The sequence below is a fragment of the Poecilia latipinna genome, unplaced genomic scaffold (genome assembly GCF_001443285.1).
Source record: "Poecilia latipinna isolate Pla-1442-1.1 unplaced genomic scaffold, P_latipinna-1.0 Scaffold2207, whole genome shotgun sequence".
Classification (NCBI taxonomy): Eukaryota; Metazoa; Chordata; class Actinopteri; order Cyprinodontiformes; family Poeciliidae; genus Poecilia; species Poecilia latipinna.
The window spans coordinates 1-18,997 of NW_015114823.1; the positions used below are offsets into that span (position 1 = coordinate 1).

General features: G+C 36.8%; 1 protein-coding gene and 1 long non-coding RNA gene across 3 annotated transcripts; one reads left to right on the plus strand and one right to left on the minus strand.

Annotated features, from left to right (window-relative positions):
* The first annotated feature begins 682 nt into the window (after positions 1-682).
* ntf4 (neurotrophin 4) lies at positions 683-13,930 on the plus strand. The gene is made up of 2 exons (XM_015017916.1): positions 683-1,133; positions 11,915-13,930. Exon 2 carries the CDS (start codon positions 11,934-11,936, stop codon positions 12,954-12,956), a length of 1,023 nt encoding a protein of 340 aa, XP_014873402.1. The 5' UTR covers positions 683-1,133; positions 11,915-11,933; the 3' UTR covers positions 12,957-13,930.
* On the minus strand, positions 2,144-17,283 carry LOC106936732 (uncharacterized). 2 transcript variants are annotated; one of them, XR_001422198.1, is made up of 3 exons: positions 16,901-17,283; positions 10,746-10,864; positions 2,144-2,743 (listed from the first exon to the last, which is right to left on the minus strand). It is a non-coding gene; the product is annotated as an uncharacterized LOC106936732 (long non-coding RNA). The 2 variants fall into 2 exon arrangements; XR_001422199.1 differs by having other exon boundaries at positions 2,144-2,799.
* Between the last annotated feature and the right edge of the window lie 1,714 nt (positions 17,284-18,997).

The following is an 18,997-nucleotide window of genomic DNA, read 5'->3' on the forward strand; positions in this document are numbered from 1 at the left end:
TTAACATCATGTGCTATCTGGGTTTATATGATGAGATGCTGATCCTGAATTCATTTACTATGTTTGGCAATTAAACATTTCCGTTGCACTTCACATTTGATTAGTAATAATTTTATGCTAATTAAAAAGTAAATTTTTGATCATTCTTGAATTACAATCAGGGTCCGCACAAAATCTTTCCAGGTGCCACAAATGGCCCTCAGGCCACACTTTGAAAACTCTAACTCTAAAACTTTCAGCACCACTTGAGAAAATCCAAAATAAACTTTTGCAACCAATTACTGATATGAAAATATTAGAATTTGTAAATGATATACTTGAGTCACTTTTTAAATAAAAATGTCAAACGCAATCTTCAAATAAATAATTTCCGTGATGGGTGTATGTAAACTTCTGACCGGATGTGTTTGTGTTAATATTAACAGTTTACATTTGTTGTATGACTTGTACAAATGTTTCTTGTTTAATACTGTATTCCCCCTCCCTAAAAAAAAAAAGTTAACTGAGTCAAGTTAACATTTAACACCGGAAGTGCTCTAATGCAGCTAAAAAATAAAAGCACTTCGTCGCTCCCACACAGCCGTCGTTCTGAAACGAGTTTTATTCAGAAGTTCCAAACCGGAAGTGATGTTGGTAGCTTAAGCTAGCTTGCAGCGCGGGTTTCAGGCGGAGCTCAGAGCCATAAAACATTAGCCGAACTTCTTCCCCAGCTCCACTCGCTCACCTATTTGAACTGAAACACACTTTCCGAGAAAGCGCCCTTCACGGAGGACCAACATATGGGAATATTTCGAGGCTCAATTGCATTTTTAAAACTTCCCACGTCGCATTTTTCCCTCCTTTCATTGGAAGCGCTCCCTGGAGAACAGGAGTTTTTTTTTTAAATAGTTTATTAAACTGCGCTACTTTTATTTATTCCATTCGTCCAAGTGGGTTTCTCTCTTTGCATGCATGCGATGTCACGGATTACTAAAAGGAGAAAGAAATGTTTGAGTTTGTATCCAGTGTTTCCAAGTTAAAGTGATTTTTGAGGGGGTTTTTTTTAAAGAAACCAGTTGAGCAACTGGCGACAGGACTCTATAATCAATGTGGTGTCAGCTGGAAGGACGCGGGGTCCGGATCTCACCTAAACGGTACGCATATAAATCATCTTTATTATTACCATTATTATTTACTTGAATAAATGTTTTAAACTAATGCAAACTGCTGGAAAAATAAACACATTTAGCTCCATAAACTTTAATAATCTATTTTCTTCGTGTTCAGACATGCGGATACATGCACGCTTTGTGGCTTTATTCTTCTGGCGTGTTTCTGTTGCGCTATTTCTCCCATTTCATTTCTGCATTTATCTTGACCGTCTTGCGCCTTTTGGGCTGCTGCGCATTTTGTTTTCTTTGGCAGTCACTCAGGTGAGGTGAAAGCTACTGAGTCACGGTCCCAACCCGCAGGTAGATCACACACACCTCGCCGAGTTGATGTCTAAACTCCGGCTTGTCAGCAAGATAATGGGCCGAGCTGGCGCTGTGGGTGGCATTCCGCTTTTTAGCGAAAAAATGCAAGCGCGAACAGCGCAAGGAGAGAGTTTTTCCTCTTTTAGGTGGGGGTCTCTGCATGGATGAATGATCACAAAACTTGAATTAATTGGGTGTTTGCACTGCGAGACGCCAAACATTAACCTGGATGGAGTTTTTTCCATGTCACTAAATTAAAAACATGCAGAAGTGCATACGTCTGATTTTTAGGGGATTTCTAAACAAAAATGTGCAAAAATAGAATATAAAAAAAAACCTGGTAAGTGAGACCAAAACCATGTGGAATGTGTTTAAAATGCAAAAGTTGATCCAAATATTATAAAATCTTTTGGATGTAACCTAAACACATTTAGAAAATAATCTTTTGATTAATTTTCTGCCTTTGTAGTGATTAGAAAAATCTCTGTTTTGGTGGAAAGTTTCTGTTCTTTAACTAAAAGTCATCCATTTTCCCAAGATTTAAAAACTGGAACTTTTTCAGGATTAAAAACTAATCATCTCCTCAATCAAATCAATTAGCTTTTAGTGTAAAAGTCTTAAATTTAAAAACTTGTTCATCTCTTCTGGTGAACAAGGAAACATCTAAAAGCAAATAAAAAGCTTAATAAAGAGGCTGTAACGACTTTATTACAGATTTTTAATCCATAAAAGAGAAATTAAGATTATTTGCAAGAGAGAATCCAGAAAAATGAATTGCTGGATGTTATTTGTTTATGCATGAAAGCATTTGCTTTTCACCTTTATGGGGTTAAAGGAAAGTAAAAGAAAATCCATGCTGCTGGTGATGCATTTATGGCTCAAAAGAGGTGGGATTTCTTAGCTTTGATGCATTTATTGAGTAGGAGAAAACATTTTTGCATCCAGTTTTTAGAGGGAACTGCTTCAGTTTCTTGCAGCTCCTTGAGTTGCACAACTTCAAAGAGTTCAGATTAGCGCAGGACGGGGCACAGCCGCAACTCTAAGCACGCAGAGCGCATCATGGGGCCGTCAGGCTAACGTTAGCCGCGCAGGAGGAGGGCGACTAGTAACGAGCAGCAGCCTCCGCCAGGCGTGGAGCTGCTTTATGGCGTCTGCTCGCCACTTCTCACCACCATTTCCATGAAAATGTTCATATCAGCTCCACGTTTTCCATGTTTCTCCATGAAGTTCGATGTGTTTTGTAACTCTGGAGGAGCTGCAGAGATTCACAGCAACCTGGCAGCATCATGCTGTGGGGAACGCTCGACACAGATAAGGCGAACCTGAAAGTACCTCGAGTTTCACCCTGAAACATACAGAGTGGGTTAAATCGAACCATGATCATGCATTAGAATGGTCTAGTCAAAACCCAGCTCAGAATCTGTGGCAACACCAGAAAACTCAGGTTTATGAATAATCTCCATTCATTCTGACTGAGCTGCAACTACTGGGCGTCTCTGGAAAATAAACACTTCACATTTTTATGAGTGCTCAACTTTAAAGCCTTCTACACTGCAAAAACACAAAGTCTTACCAAGTATTTAAATCTAGTTTCTAGTGCAAGAAAGAAATAAGACAAAACTGACTTACTAGTAACTTTAAATCAATATGAAAGAATTAAAACAAGATCCTATATCCTGGTGAAAAGTTACTTCTTTGTTTGTTTTTACTTTTTTAAGTGCATTAAGTTATTTGGACAAGAAACTAGACCAAAAATACTTTTACAGTGAATATAAATAAACCACATAAAATCCTGTTAAAATCTGTTAAGATTTGTGAATAATTTTGGAATGAAACATCCTGCTAGAAGTTTTTTTTGTTTCACTTTTATTTGTTATCTTTTGTAACAAGGAAACTGTTATTCAAATTAATCAAAATGTTAACATTTTAATCTAAATTTGTCTGAATACAAACGAATACTTCAAATTTTGTTCAATACTGAAAAACATCTGGTAAATTTGTCGACATTTTGTTGGATTACACTTATACAAGTAATCAAATTAAGTTTAACCAAGTACATTTATGAAGTTATAACGTTAAAGTTTGACAAAAAATGTTGATTAAATTTGAAGAAATAGCTTGATTTTGTGAAGTTGTAGCTCCATTCTCATTTTCCAGTGTATGTAAGGAGGGAGAAAGTTGATATTTTGGGACATTTTTATCGTATTTACTCACACAAAAGGCAATTAAAGAGTTAAAAGAAACAAGAATGTTCAAAGTTCTTCTGTTTCTGAAGATTTCAATGCAAGACGTCCAATTAATCTGCAGTCATCGTCTGGCTAATGCAAACAATAAGATCACTGAAATGAATGGAGACCTTCTGGTGAAGGTCATAGTTTGGTCTGTTTATGCCTTTCATGTTTGGTTCAGGGTTTTTTTTCCTCTTCTCTTCATTTAAAAGAAAATCAAACCTGGAGATCAGGCGGGAGAGGAGGGCTGAACTTTCTGGCCGGGTCTGAGGCAGCCGGGGTGGAAGAGCGTTGTGGTCGTCGGTTAGCGCCGCGGCTAAATGATGCGCATCATTGTAGCAAATGGAGCGCGGCGATGAAGTGCCGCCACTTTTTTTTTTACAAAAACAACACTTACATGGGGAAAAGCCTGCCTGTCTGCTTTCAACAGTCTGAGAAAAGCTGGAGAGGTTTCTCAGGTCTGGATAAGCTGCGATTCTTCTAGAGTTTACTCACAATTCTGTTATTTAAAACATTAACAATATTAATTTGTGTCAAGTAAACAGCAATTAAAGCTCAAATATCAACATCCATCTTTAATTTGCCACATTAAACCTGAGTTTTTAAATCAAAATTTGCTGATAAACACAAAATCAAAGTAAGAAATTTTACTGTCTTTTCATGGTTTAAAACTGGATATTTGACAGGAAATTTACTTTTATTTATAGAAAATCAACCTGTTCTTTAAAGAATCATCATCCAGTCCTGATTTGAGCCAATTTCAGCAGTTTTACAAAACTATGTTAAAACTGACTTAGAAGTAACTTTTCAGCAAGATATAAAAGCTTGTTTAAATAATTAATATTGATAGTTCCACCAGCAGATCATTTCATTTATAACATGGGGAAAAATGTCTTGTTGTAATTGAATTTATTTCCAAGTAGAACTAGTGATTTTTTAAAATCAATTTTAAGAATTATTGATTTTAAATCAGCTCTTTCTATCTTGTTAAAAATTACTTCTAAGTTTTGTCTTAATTCAAATGTACTAAGATATTTGCACTACAAATTAAATCTAAATTTGAGTAATGTTTGAGTTTTTGCAATGTGATTCATGGTTTCTTTAACATACAACTAAAAAAATTATAATTTTAGTGCCTGAATTTTCAGAATAGTTATTAAGGAACATAGTAGTGGCAGAATAATGCTGTGGGAATGCGTTCCTAGGTAGAAGTTGATGGATATCAGTAATAGGATTCAAAACATTAAAGACCGAGATGAAGGTTCACTAACACATATTTATGTGTTAGAGCGGCCTAGTCAAAGTCCAGACCGAAATTTAATTAGTTTAATTTAATTTAAATTGACGTTGGCATTCGTTTTCCATCTGAATTAATTTGTAACTGTTTGACATTATTTCACTGTCTGGTGGAGAGAAAGTACTGACCCGGTTCAGTAGAACAGAAATGATAACAGCCATTAAAAAAACAAACAAACAAACAAAAAACATCTTAGAGCTCAATTTTTACAAAGCTAACGTCACAAACATCACGATTCTTGATATACATGTAGAATAAAACAGTCAGTACAGGACCCAAAACACGGCTCTGTACCTGTTCATAAGGTCCAGGGCCGGCCAAAGGCTTTTGGGGGCCTTCAACAGATTTCCATTTGGGGCCTCCCATACCAACATGTCAACACGAGATACTAGGTTACTCTATGTTTCTAACATACTTACTAGCATTAGCATAATTTGTATTGAGCTTGCATCACACCAGCATCATTGTGGCTGGTAAATATATTACCAGATTCTATCAACTGACGATTATTTAGATAATTGATTTTTCTGATGAGTAATTGGATAAAAACGTTTAGCACATTCTGCAGATTTTTCATTTACTAACTTTAACCATATTTTATTTTTATACAATATTAAAAAATACAAATAAATAATTATTTTTTAAATAAATGTTTCATCACCTGAAATGCAGTAACAGCATTTCTTTAGATAAAACTATGCCATTTGAAGACTTCTGGGTGGAACATATTTGCATGAAGTGTTTTTTTTTTATCTTGAACTTGATATTTTTGTACAGTTTTGGTTTAATAATTGCTCTAAATATATTGTTCTTTCAGCAATTATCTTTTTTGCTTTCTAGAGCCTCATTAACAATTAACTAATTAGTTGACAATTATTTCAATAATCCAATTTATCTCAATTAATCTGATTATTCGTGCTAGCTTGATGCCATTGAGGGCCCCCTAGTGGTGTGGAGGCCTTAAGGAGCCGCTTAACTTGCATATATCTTGGGCTGGCTCTGTTGGTGGATCATTTCAATAACAAAAACCCAATTAGTTAATTTTCTATAATCAAAACCTGCAATGTTGAGTAATTAATAGTCAGAAAATGCTGGAATCCTGGCTTTGCGCCACCCAACTTACACGCTTCTCCATCATTTAGAGATCTGTCAACAGTTGTTGCTTATATTCAAATTTTCCCTTTGTTACAAGTGAAATTTGGCAGACTGGATGGATCAGTTGCTGGTTTGATGTGATTTATCGTCGGCATCAGAAGGCACGCAGAGTGCCCGAGGTTACTGGATGGTAATGAGAACCCGGTCCCGTCCTCTGCTGCTACATGCATCATGTCCGGGGCGCAGCTGACGATACATCCACTCAGTCATCGCAGAAACTCCCTCACTTTTCATCTCACGTCCACCTGCGTTTAGCGCCGGCTCCCCGCAGCCCGAGGAAACTACGATCGGCGCTCCAGTTATGCGTCACTGACATTCCCTTCATTCCGACAGTTTCAGCTCTTTCTACTGGCAAACAACAAAATCGACGCTGCGTAGGCCGATGCACTGCAAAAACAGAAAACAGTGGCTCCATCTAGATTCTAGTGTAAACATGGTACACTTTAAATAAAAGAAAACTAACTTACAAGTAACTTCAGCAAGAAACAGGAGCCTGTTTTCAGTAAAACATTCATTTAAACCATACCAGTTCTTCTGGCAGATTATTTCACTTATAATAAGGCATTTTTCCAAGTTAAAAAGAGAAATAATTTACCAATAAAACTAGAACTTTATCAGTATTAAGTAATTATTGACTTAAAACAAACTCATATATCTTGCTAAGAAAACGTTACTCAAGTCATTTTTGTCTTAAAGATTTCAAGCATTTTTGATCAACTTGTTCCTGGTCTTAATTTGCTACACGGCAAAACACAAAAAAAATTACCAAGTATTTTTGGTCTAGTTTCTAGTACAAAAGTCTTGTCGTACATGAAATAATTATTGACTTAAAGCAAGCTCATATCACTTGTTAAAAGCAGTTACTTTTAAATTAGTACACTTAGAAAACAAAACTAAGTTACTTGATTCTGGTTTCATGCATTTTTTGACCAACTTGTTCCTGGACTTTATTTACTACACTGTAAAAATACAAATCTTTAGCAGGTATTTTTGGTCTAGTTTCCATTACAAATGTCTTACACTTGAAATAAGAAAACTGGCTTATGTAGCTTTTTAGCCAAATATAGGAGTTTGTTTTAAGTCAAGATTCCTTAATGTTGATTTAAAAGTTCTAGTTCCACTGCCAGATTATTTCAGTTGTAGGAAAATGTCTTAAGTTAATCTGCCAATTTTAATCAATATTAGGGAAATATTGGCTTAAAACAAGTTATTTTGATGAAAACCTACTTATAAGTTAGTTTTATCTTTCTTATTTCAAGTTTACTAGAAAGAAAACCAAAAATACTTTAAGGATTTGTGTTTTTGCAGTGCAGCAGTAGCACAAATGAATCAATTCTGTTTTATCTGATTTTATTGACTGCTTAATTTGACTACACTGCAAAAAATGTATCTTGCAAAGTCTAGTTTCTAGTGCAAATATCTTAGTACACTTGAAATTAGACAAAACTAACTTACAAGTAACTTTTCAACAAGATATAGTAGCTTGTTTTAAGTTAACAATCCCTCAATATTAATTAAAAATATTATTTCACTTATACAGTGGAACTAGTTCTTTATCAATATTAAGTAATTACTGACCTTAAGTATTACTTGACCTCCTATATTGCTAAAAAGTTACCTGTATGTTAGTTTTGTCTTATTTCACGTGTACTAAATTAAAGACACTTGGTTTGATTTCGTGTTTTTGCAGTGTGTGTGCCGCCTGAATGAAAGCCCGCTCTGGCTGCCACAAAGACGGGGGTGACTGGAATATTTGTCGTGTTAGTCAGAGGGCAACCTCGTGTTGAAATGCGGATGAATCATGCCTTCCCTCTTCGCTGCGCTTCATTTCATGCACACAGACTCACGGACGGCTGAAAGCGTCCGTCTCCGTCCCGGGAAATGTTTACATTTTTGATGGCTGTGTAACCGTTATCACTGCTCCTGGGAGCGCGCTGGGAGTCGGTATTGGCTCCGATTGTAATAACAGTTACAGCTGAAATGATGCAGGTTATGGCATGCAGGATATTTACTGTTGCCATCTCTCAATAATGGAAGCTCATTCAGCCTAATGAATCAGTCGCTTGCCATTCCAGAGAAGAACAGAATCGCCCTGCGGCTGAGTTCAGCGATGACACCTGAGGTTTAGGCGTCATGTGATCTGGTGTTTGAGGTACAACTAAAATCCTCCTGTCGAGTTTTACAAGAGCTACTGGCAAAAAGAAGCAGCATGTTTTGGATTTTACGTAATTAAACCTCCGTCTGTTTTACCTGGAAGTTCAGCTTCCAGGAAAAACGATGTCAAAACGCAGAAATAACGACATTCTGTGTTTTCATGTTCACTGGAAAAACTCAAAACTTTACCAAGTATTTTTATACTTAAAATATCTTCATACACTTAAAAAATGATAGAAACCAGCTTATAAGTAACTTTTCAGCAAGATATAGCTTTTTTAAGTGAGTAGTTCCTTAATATTCATGAAAAAGTTCTTGCTAAGTGAAATAATCTGCCATTGGAACAAGTACTTTTTTAATTTTAATCAATATTAAGCGATTATTGACTTAAAACAAGCTTCTATTTATTGCTGGGACAAAATTTCTCTTCAGCACAATCCCCCCCCCCCCCACACACACACACAAATATTTTGTATTTTTGGTCTAATTTCTAGTGCAAATATCTTAATCCACTTGAAATAAGACAAAACTAACTTACAAGTAACTATTCAGCAATATATGAGTAAATAATTGCCTGATATTGATTAAAACAAAAAGCACTGGTTCCACTGGCAGATTATTTCACTTACAGCCAGTATTTTTTCATCAATATTAAATAATTATTAACTTAAATTCCTATTTTTAACTGGAAAGCTACCTATAAGTTAGTGTTGCCCTTTTTTAAGTGTACAAAGATATTTGCACTAGAAACTTTACCAAAAGTACTTAAAATCTGCATTTTTTGCAGTGTTGCTGTTAAGGAATTTATTCCCAGTCTTTAGAGTGTTGCTTTAAGTCAAAGGGAGTCCAAAGTTGGTCTGGGGGCCATTCTGTGGCCCTTGAAATGATCCTGTGCGGCCCCCAACCACAAGACACAAATATGACCAATAAAACAGGAAAAAAAGGAAATCTGTAAGAAAAATTCTTAAGAAAACACTCTACTGTGTTTGTTTTTAATATTTTTGTAATACAGTTTAAAAAACAACTTATTTTTGTATTTTTAATTTAAAAAAATAATTCAATTCAGGGCAACTGACAAGAGGAAATAAAGGTCAAGTCATGTCATCCAAGCATCTTCAAAGAGGAGAGATCTCCAGTAGCAGTCAGTTCTGCAACCATTCTGAAGAGATCTCTGACTGAAGACAGTCTCATTACAGTCATGAATGGCAGTTCAACATCAGGCAGCAGAGATTATATTTCATCACAAAATGTCCTGGACGACACAATCAGTTGTTGGGAAGCTCTGCTAATCCACCTCATTTGCTTTTGCTGCGCCTCGTTAAATCTCTGTCAGGTTAGAAAGATGAAGTCTGGGATACGATCCTGACCCTTTGTGATGGATGGATGGAATGGTTTGAATTGCTTTTTCCAAGCAATTCAAACCAAACTATGACCTCCAGGGTTTGGGGTCATAGTTCAAGTATTAATTGAGCTTTTAAGGTGCTAATCAGATCCTTCTGAACAAAACAAACAAAGACACCTTGTTGCCATAGTTACGCATCATAACAGTTATCCTAAAGTAAAAAAGTAGAAGTAAAAATCCTTTCAGCTGCACAGCATCAAAAAATCAGAAGGAATAATTGTACAAAAAAAAAATCAAAGCTTAGATTGTAGAGAGAAAAGTTTCCTTTCTTTCTTTCTGGTGTCTTTCCATCCTCATAAAGCATAAAAGAATATTTACTTACCTTCTTAAGTTTTGTTTGTGTTGTGAAAGGTGCTTTTGTTCACCTAAAAGTATATTTCACATAAATCCTGGTAAAAAGCTAACAATTTTTTTAAAGAAATTCACATTTTGCACGTTTTTGTACTTCCATTTTGGTCTCTGCTGCTTCTGCTTTGTGGTGAACCGTTTCAAAAAACTTCAGAATGTAACGTTGCAAAGTATCAGTAACAGCCCGTTACCTAGCCACAGCAGCGGAACTCTGCCCGTCACCTAGCAACCCAAACTGAGCTCCAGCACATTTGGTCAGCCAGTTTCATCTCTGTAGGCGCTGCATAATGGCTGCTGGAAAAGAGAAATGTTTTATTGTTGACTTACCATCCAGAAACCACTTACTGGATTCTTGTTGGTTGTGCAGGAGGCTCCACTTCTGCTTCTCAGAGTTGTATAGTTTCTCATTTGTTTGCACCCATTTTTACATGCGAGTGTAAACATTGAGCCAACAGCAAATTATTTGGATGTAAAATAACAAGAGGCCCTAAAACTGCTCATTTTGAACCGAGCTGATTAAATGTAATGAAGATGCTTTCTATAGGCTGTAGATCTATCCTAATCTGTTCAAGGAACTACAATAGGTCTCCTTTAAACAGGAAACTTTAGATTTTCAGGGGAAAAAGTAAAAACTCTGAATTAGCAAAACTAATTTATTCTCTCTGGATCTCTTCCGTTGATTTAACGAGTCTGAGTTGAGCACATACCAGATTGTCAGCGTCTCCGTTTGAAGGTCAGTTCCTCATTCTGCAGAACATTCCCCTCCTGGGCTCCACATGAAGAAAAGTGCGATCTCTCTGTTCTCGGTCCTGTTTTTCCACAAGTTCTGCCAAGATTTTAAAGCCATACGTCAGCAGCTGAAGCTCTACAGTCATAAAGCTGAGAGCCGCCAATAAAAACACTCGTTTTACACCCTAATTGGGGCTCTTTGTTTCACTGTCAAAGCTGCCAGAGCCAGCCCAAAGTATATGCGAGTTAAATGGCTGCCTAAGGCCCCCACACCACTAGGGGGCCCCAAAGAGCACCAAGCTAGCATGATACAAATATTTATATTCAAAACAACATTGAATAATACAAACTAAATGATATTACACATGGAAAAACGATTTCTATATTATTTTTATAGTTGTCAACCTTTGGCTACCTAGCAACTCACTCACTCTTTTGTTGCCTAGCAACAACTTGTTCACTAAATTGTAAAGCAGCAGTTTCAGGTTTCGCCACCATTCCTCATTGTTCTTAAATAAATAAATTAATTAAAAAAACAACAGAGTGAAAACTGAGGATAAAACAAGAAAGATCTCGCCACCAGTTTTTACAGTATTTCAGACATTTAAAACCAAAAACAAATCAATAATTATCGGTAGATTGATATGAAATGCTTATGTCAGGACACGTTTTTCAGCCATATCATCCAGCCCTACTTTAAAATACTTAAAATAATGTGGCACACTTAAATACCATTCAGCGTTTCAAAATTATTTACTTTTTTTAGTTTGCTACTCCTGTAAGGTTAAATCATCAGTCATCACAAAATTGGTATAATGTAAGCTAAATACAAATAATGATGACAGTAGCCTGGGAACGACAAAGCATCTGGTGTTGACATGTTGGTGTGGGGGGCCCAAATGAAATCTGCTTAGGGCCCCAAAAAGGCTTTGGTCATCCCTGTCCACAAATTCTTAAAGTTATAATAATACATTAAATGTTTGTAGCACTTTTTCAGAAGCAAAGACACTGATATTGTCTTAGGTGAAGTTTGTGACATTTAGTTTGCAAAAATTAAGTTCTAAGATGTTATATCTAATTATTTTATCTATTATGAAGGGGAGGGAGTCTGAAAGCTGAATTAACGCGTCTCTCCTCTCCTTGCCAGCTGATACGTCCTGGGAGTGATGCACTGGCTTCCCCTGGTTGCCATGGTGATCGCCTCGGCCCTGCCCTTCCCTCACAACCCCGCAACCGCGCAGCCCAGCGAGGATCATAAGCAGACCTCCACGTCCGAAGTGGAGAACCAGATAACCTACAAACCGTTCAGCAGTCCGGACGTTACAGCAGAAGAAGAAGAAGAAGAAGAACCGCTCAGGACCGAGGAAATTTCCCAGGAAAACTCGCTACCAAAGGACTACAAAGCTAGCAGGAAAGATGGCGACTCGGACTCGATGCCGCGCCATTTTAGGACAGGCGCAGCCGAGGACAGCCCCGCCGTAGATGTCGGTTTGGGTCTGGAAATAGACGAAATGTTTCTGGACGCACATCCCCGCGTCCTGTTCTCGCCCTCGCCGTCGCCACCGGAGCATCCGCCGCTTCTACTGATGTTGGAGAACGGGCTAATGGAGGACGACAGCGACGGAGACGTAGAGGGTCACGGTGATCGCGCCGCCGACCGGACCACGCCGACTCCGACATGGGCGGACTACAACAGGGAGCCCGCCGACGAGGCGCACCGCCCGGTGAAACGGGACAAACGTTCACACCTGATAGACACCCGCAGGGGGGAGAAGTCCGTGTGCGAGTCGGAAAGCACGTGGGTCAACAACAAAACCACCGCCATCGACTCGCACGGCGAGCGGGTCACCATCATCCCGCAGATCCAGACAATGACGGGCGCGCTCAAGCAGTACTTTTACGAGACGCGGTGCCGCCGGCCCGACGGGCAGAGCGGCTCGAGCAGGACGCGGGGAGCGGGCGCGAGGTCCGCGGCGGCCGGCGTCGCCGGGGCCAGCTGCCTCGGCGTGGATAAAAAACAATGGCGGAGCGAGTGCAGAGAGAAGCAGTCGTACGTCCGCGCGCTCTCCAAGGACGCCAAGAACAAGATGGGATGGCGGTGGATCCGGATAGACTCGTCCTGCGTCTGCGTGCTGCTGTCCAGAACAAATCAGGGGAAGGACGTGATGACGAGGCGCAGGAGAGTCTAACGCAAGGAAGGAAGACACGTTTGGACGTTCTGTGTCCTTCCTCCATTTTATGACTTTTACAAAAAAAACAAGAAGACCTCAATGCTAAATGATTTTAGGGAAACTGTTATATAGACAGAGGTGGGTAGAGAACAATGGCGCCTTAAGACCAATTAAAAAAGGAGAACATTTCTGGAAATATTGAGAAAACTGAGCATCAAGAGTTGAAAATTTGCAAGAAATGTTTAAAAGCCATCTAAAATTTTCCAGTAAAGAAGGAAATTTCATAATTTGCATCAAATTTTCTAGAAAAAAGATGGAAGTTTGTCAGTGTGAGTAGTTGGAAATTTATCAGAAAAAAAAATCAAATTTTGAGATCTGACAAATTTTCTATAAAAGAATGTGAAATTTCTGAGTTTGAAAAGTCAGAAATGAGGGGGGGGGAGCTGTTTGTGGTCTCAAAATTTTCTAGAAAATGCTTTTCCAAAAGTCAAACATTTTCAACTTTTGAAATTCAGAAATTTCCAATGTTTTATCTAGGATTTTTTTTTAGATTAATCTAAAACTTAGTTTGTTTGGCAGAAATGTACTCCTTTTCCTTATCTAGAATGGCCCTTATACGCCGTTGTAGTAGAGAACCCAAATATTGTGCTCAAGTAAGAGTTGCCCAACTTCAACAAGGGATGCAAACAATTAATAAAATTAGTTCAAATTGATTAAGTCAATCTTGTAGTTTGGCTGTAATCCAGCAGAGGGCGCTGCTGGTCATGCTTAAACTAGCCAGTTGATGCAGAAACAAAGATGGCAGCGTCATGACAGAATGGGAAAGAGAAGCAGTCCAAACAAAGTCATGCAAGATGCACTTTATGCAGTTCTGTTTAGAGATATAAACATTCAACAAACTCCTAAAGTTTTACAATGTTTTTTGTTTTTGATTCAGCACATGATGACAAATTTAGCTCTTCGTGTTATGGAAAGACAGCCAGCCTTCTTCACACAAAAGGAAACTCAGGTTTTTAACAAAATGGCCGCTTATCAACTCATTCATCGATAACATGCATCCCTAAATTAAACATATTTTTACTCAGGTAAAAGTAAAAATGGTCCAAGAAATTACTCAAGAGCAACTGATCAGATCATCTGATTTAATATTAATAATGTGAAGTTGTGTCCAAATTCTGGTATTTTAAAGACTAAAGAGAAAAAATACAGATATCATGATTACAAAATAACAGATTGAGGGAGCAGATGAAGCATTTTTCCAAATAAAAATAAACCTATGGAACTAATACAGTCAAATGTACTTTGTTGGAACAGGGTGAAATATTTCCAGTGCCAAATGCTTCAGCAGGCAGAAAATTAGAAAAACAATTCAGTGAAATTAGCTCAAGAATAGCAATACTTCATAAAATATATCACTCAAGTAAAAGTATATTTTTCAAATAAATGTAAGTAGTTACTACCCACCTCTGTATATAGAGATTTTACACCAAGAAGTACTGTTTTTGTATGATTTATCTTTCATAACCTAAGTTATTTTTGCCTAGTATGTACGCATGTCTTTGATATTAATATATTTCCTGCTGTGTCTACAACATGACACCAGTATACCTTTTCTGTATCGCCGTGTGTATTTATAGAAGACGTCTTCATGCAGTAGTAGCTCTCTCCGGTGTCTGATGATGATTCCAGCCTTTGGGTCGCTGGCCTTGTAAAAGCAAAGAGCGCCACCTACTGAGATTTCATTTCACTGCTCCAAACTCTTACAGCTGTGGGTGAATTTTACAGGATCTGGGTTGTAAATTATGTGACGCCTAAAGAAGATCTGATTACATGATATAATAAAAGACATTTGTATTTTAATATTTTTGAGCACTTTTTAATGATTTTTTTAAATTTAGTTTTCAATGCATTTGTTTTATTTTTAGTGCTTCTTTGCTTATATTTATTATCATTTTTTCTATATATTTTTTTACTTTTAAGTGTTTTCTCTACAAAAATCAGACAACTTTGTTCATGTCATTAAGATTTTGTTTATTTTCAAAACAAGTAAAGCTAAAAAAGGCATAACTTATTTATCCATTTGTTATTGCAGAGATAATTCAACTCATTTCAAAAAATACTTTATTTACTCCAAAAGGAAATTAAATGAAACTCAAATCATCTAAGGATCTTCAGAGTTTTGACCAGCAAGGATCTCCAGTAGCAGTCAGTCGTGCAGCAAATCAAAAGTAGCCTCTGACTGAAGACTGTTCTGATGCATTTATCCTTAGATTTTTAATGCTTCAGTGCATTGATTTTGAGTTTATGTTTTAATTGTTTAGTTCATTTAAATTCTAAATGGGTTGTCCATCAATAACTTGGTAAAACAGGTAAAAATATACATTTTAAAATGCAAACTTCATTTTTAAGCTGGAAATATTTGCTTTATTACTTAAGTGATTACATATGTTTACAAATGTGTTAAATATGACAAGATTAGAATAAATTTAAAAAGTATTTATAGATGTATTATCAGTATTTCTTTAGAGTGCACTTATACACACAGTGCAGAACTAAAAGCAACAAAGGTGCAGGTTATCTTAAAGCGAAATTAGGAAGGAACAACCTTTACAGCCAAACCTATAAACAAATTCACTTTAAGACAAACCAAGAGAAATGTTTGAATTGTTCAAATGTGATAAAATATGGAGGCAGAAACTAAAACTAGAGTCAAACATGATATACATTTTATAATCTGGTCTGAAGGCTTCAAAGTTCTCCAGGAAGTTTCTCTCTTTCCAGAAGAAAAATAATTGCATACAAAAATGGTTGGGGACGTATTATAATTATGCAAAACTCTGATTGTTCATGTTTTTGTATTTCAATTTGGTTTCTACCGCTTCTAAAATCAGAACAAGCACTTAACAAGAAGGAAAAGGTGGCTTTTGGCAATAAGTTGCTGTTTTTTTGGATCCCGGAAAGAAAAAGGTTTAAAAAACCTTTAGAATGAAACACAATTCAGTATTCACTGTGCCGTTACCTAGCAACCGCAGCAGAGTTCTGCCCGTTTCCTAGCAACCCAAACTGAGCTCAAGTACATTTGGTAAACTGGTTTTACCGCTGTTGTTGTTGGTTGTACAAGAGGCTCCACTTTTGCTTTTCAAATATGTACAGCTGCATTTGGTTGCAGCCATTTTCACATACGAGTGTAAATGTTGAGTTGGATGGCGTGGATTTACAGTGACAGGACATCCTAAAACAGCTCAAGCTGAAAAGACTAAAACTCATTATTATACAAGAATAATTTTTTTGCAAAAACATTTATAAACATGTTTAGTATAGACCATAGACCAATCGTAACCTCTTCAAGAAAGCAATAGGTACTTTTAAAACTTCATATAACTATTCCCATCATGTTTGTTGAGGGCCCAGAAGGTCAAGTGAAGATTTAATGGAAAAATCTTACATGACACAAATAACTCAAAACAGGAAATGAGGTCAGAGCAAAAGAAACCTAAATACAGGGCTGTGTGATGATAACTGGGGTGAACACAGCTGGGTCTAATAAGCAGAATACAGGTCAGTTGTGCGGGGGACATGAGGTTAAAATGTGAGAAAACTGGAGAAAAACGGCCGATAAAGGTCACAGGGAACCAGCGAAGTGTAAACCTCAAAGTATTAACAAAGATTCAAACCAGAAGGTGACAAAGAAATTCAAAAACAGGAAACAATTAAATACGGAGCTTAAGGGAGGCTTCGGAACAAAACCATGAGGAAAAACAAAGCAAGGAACTGTTAAAATATCCACTTATAAGTGTTTTACGAAGGGCTCTCAAGTATTTTTGTTCCTACCCCAGACAGTTGTTTTGCTATGTTTCTTGCTGGCAAATCTAATGATGCCAAAAAAAGAAGAAAGAAATACACAAATACAGGTATGTACATGTGAGTCTGTAGTTACTGAAAGCTGGAATAATCAAACCCACCTGCTGCCAAGGCCTGAAGCGTCCTTGTGGTTTTTGGTGATCCAGAAAAATTATGTTTCATTTAAATCAATGACGGCTGCGGGAATCGTTGACAAAAACTCAGTTTCTATTACGTATGTGCACAAAAATTTGTCAGTATTAAACTAATGTTGAAAAAATATATAGAATTTAGCAACTGTGATGTTTTCCATTAAGTAAGAGACGAAATTAAAATCACACGTGAAAAAATTCGTTCATTCAGTGAATCATTAAAAAACATCCTCCTGCCACTTCCTGCCTGAGTCTTTTCCCCCGGTAGTAACATCCGGTTGTGGATCACGTGACTTGCGTGATGCGGAAAAAACGTGCTAAAGACGCAATTTTGCGAAATACATGCAGCCGAAAAATATGACAGTTTATTAAGATTACTGGAGATAAAAAAAAATAGTAAATGAGGAAAAAGTGAGTAAAAAAAACTGAGGCAGAAACATCAATGTTTTTTCTAGGAAATTTCTGAAAGTAAAAAAATTGACCAGCTCAGAAAAGTTTTTTAAGCTTTTTACCTAGAAAATACATTTAATTAATCTCAAAATTTCAAAGTTTTTTTTTTTTTTTTTCAAATTTCTCAGTTTTTATGCCCAGGAAAAGTTTTGTTTTTTGTTTTCCAAGAAAAATTAATTCTAAGTTTTTTTGGAGAAATTTACTTCTCCTTTATTCTGTCTTATAAGACAATGCAGGTAGAAAAATCACCTCATCATAGCTAAACACAATTTTTATCCAAGTATGTGATTTTTTGTTGTTGTTGTTTGGCTTTTCCATTATGCAAATTTATTTTTATAATTCCTATTTGTGAAATTTTAATGTCAGTGGAAATGCAGCTAATGAAGCACACCTGAACCTCTTTTCACACTGGAATTTCAACTGGACTCTTTCTGTTATTACGTAACTAAGGAACCAAATAAAACATTTTTTATAAACTAATGGAGCAATAGTAATATAAAACCTGACTTTATGCTATTAATGTAGCACTTATAGTCCAAAAACAGAGAAAAAGCAAAATAGACCAATAAAAACAAAGAACTACATGATTATCAGCAAATCCACCTGGATTGCTTTATTTATTTTTTCTTTTACATCACCATTTTCATCATCATCATTGTCATTATTATTAATATTATTCTTTATTTTTCAGATATTTTCATCTTATTACTATCACTGGAATCATGGAAATATGTTAAATTGTTGCACAGTTTGTTCCTCAAAATGTACACATTTAGCGTATTTGAATGACAATTCTCAATGTTTTCATATTTACTCTTGAAACTCGTCCAAACGAAGCAAAGAACGAAACCAAACATGTACATACGTTTATCCAATACATACCTGAAGAAAATAAATAGTTATCGTAAAAAAAATAATAAAATACAACTGAAAAAAATACACACATCTTACAAATTTGATTCCCGCCCCCCAGATGCCCCGCCCAGCCACCCCAAACCCACCCTGTAGGTTTATCATACAGATATATATTTTTTTAACGACACCTCATATCATCTTCACTACCAAAAAAATGTTGTTTTTTTTTTTTTAGGTCATTGTCGTTATTGGACATGCATCGTAAACACAGAGGCTAAAGGTTTTGTTTTCTGGGCTTCGTAAGGCTGCCCTCTCTCCTCCACAGACAGCTTTTCCTTCCTGTTATGGCTTGTGTGTGCAGTAGAATGACCAACTTCTGTTCACATTTTTCTTTTTTTTTTGCTTGCCATCCTCTCGGATCGGCTGTTTTTGTCTCTCTGTCGGATCGGTCCTCATAAAAACTCCCAGTGGAAACTTCATAGTGACTTGGTGGGAGTCTTGGTTCTTACTGGGTAAAACTGGAGGCTACTGTCCAACTAGCATAGCATAGCATAGCATAGCATAGCATAGCTTTAAACTAAATCACTAGTTCTAAAACACAAGCAAAGAAAAACAGGAGAGTCCGAATAAGCTGCTGCTGGCTATAGCCCCCAACTCAACTTTTACACTCTCATATTAAAATGGCTGCAAACTGATGCACAATTACACATCTGTACATCTTTGAAAAGCAGAAGTGGAGCCTCCTGCGCAACCAACAAGAAT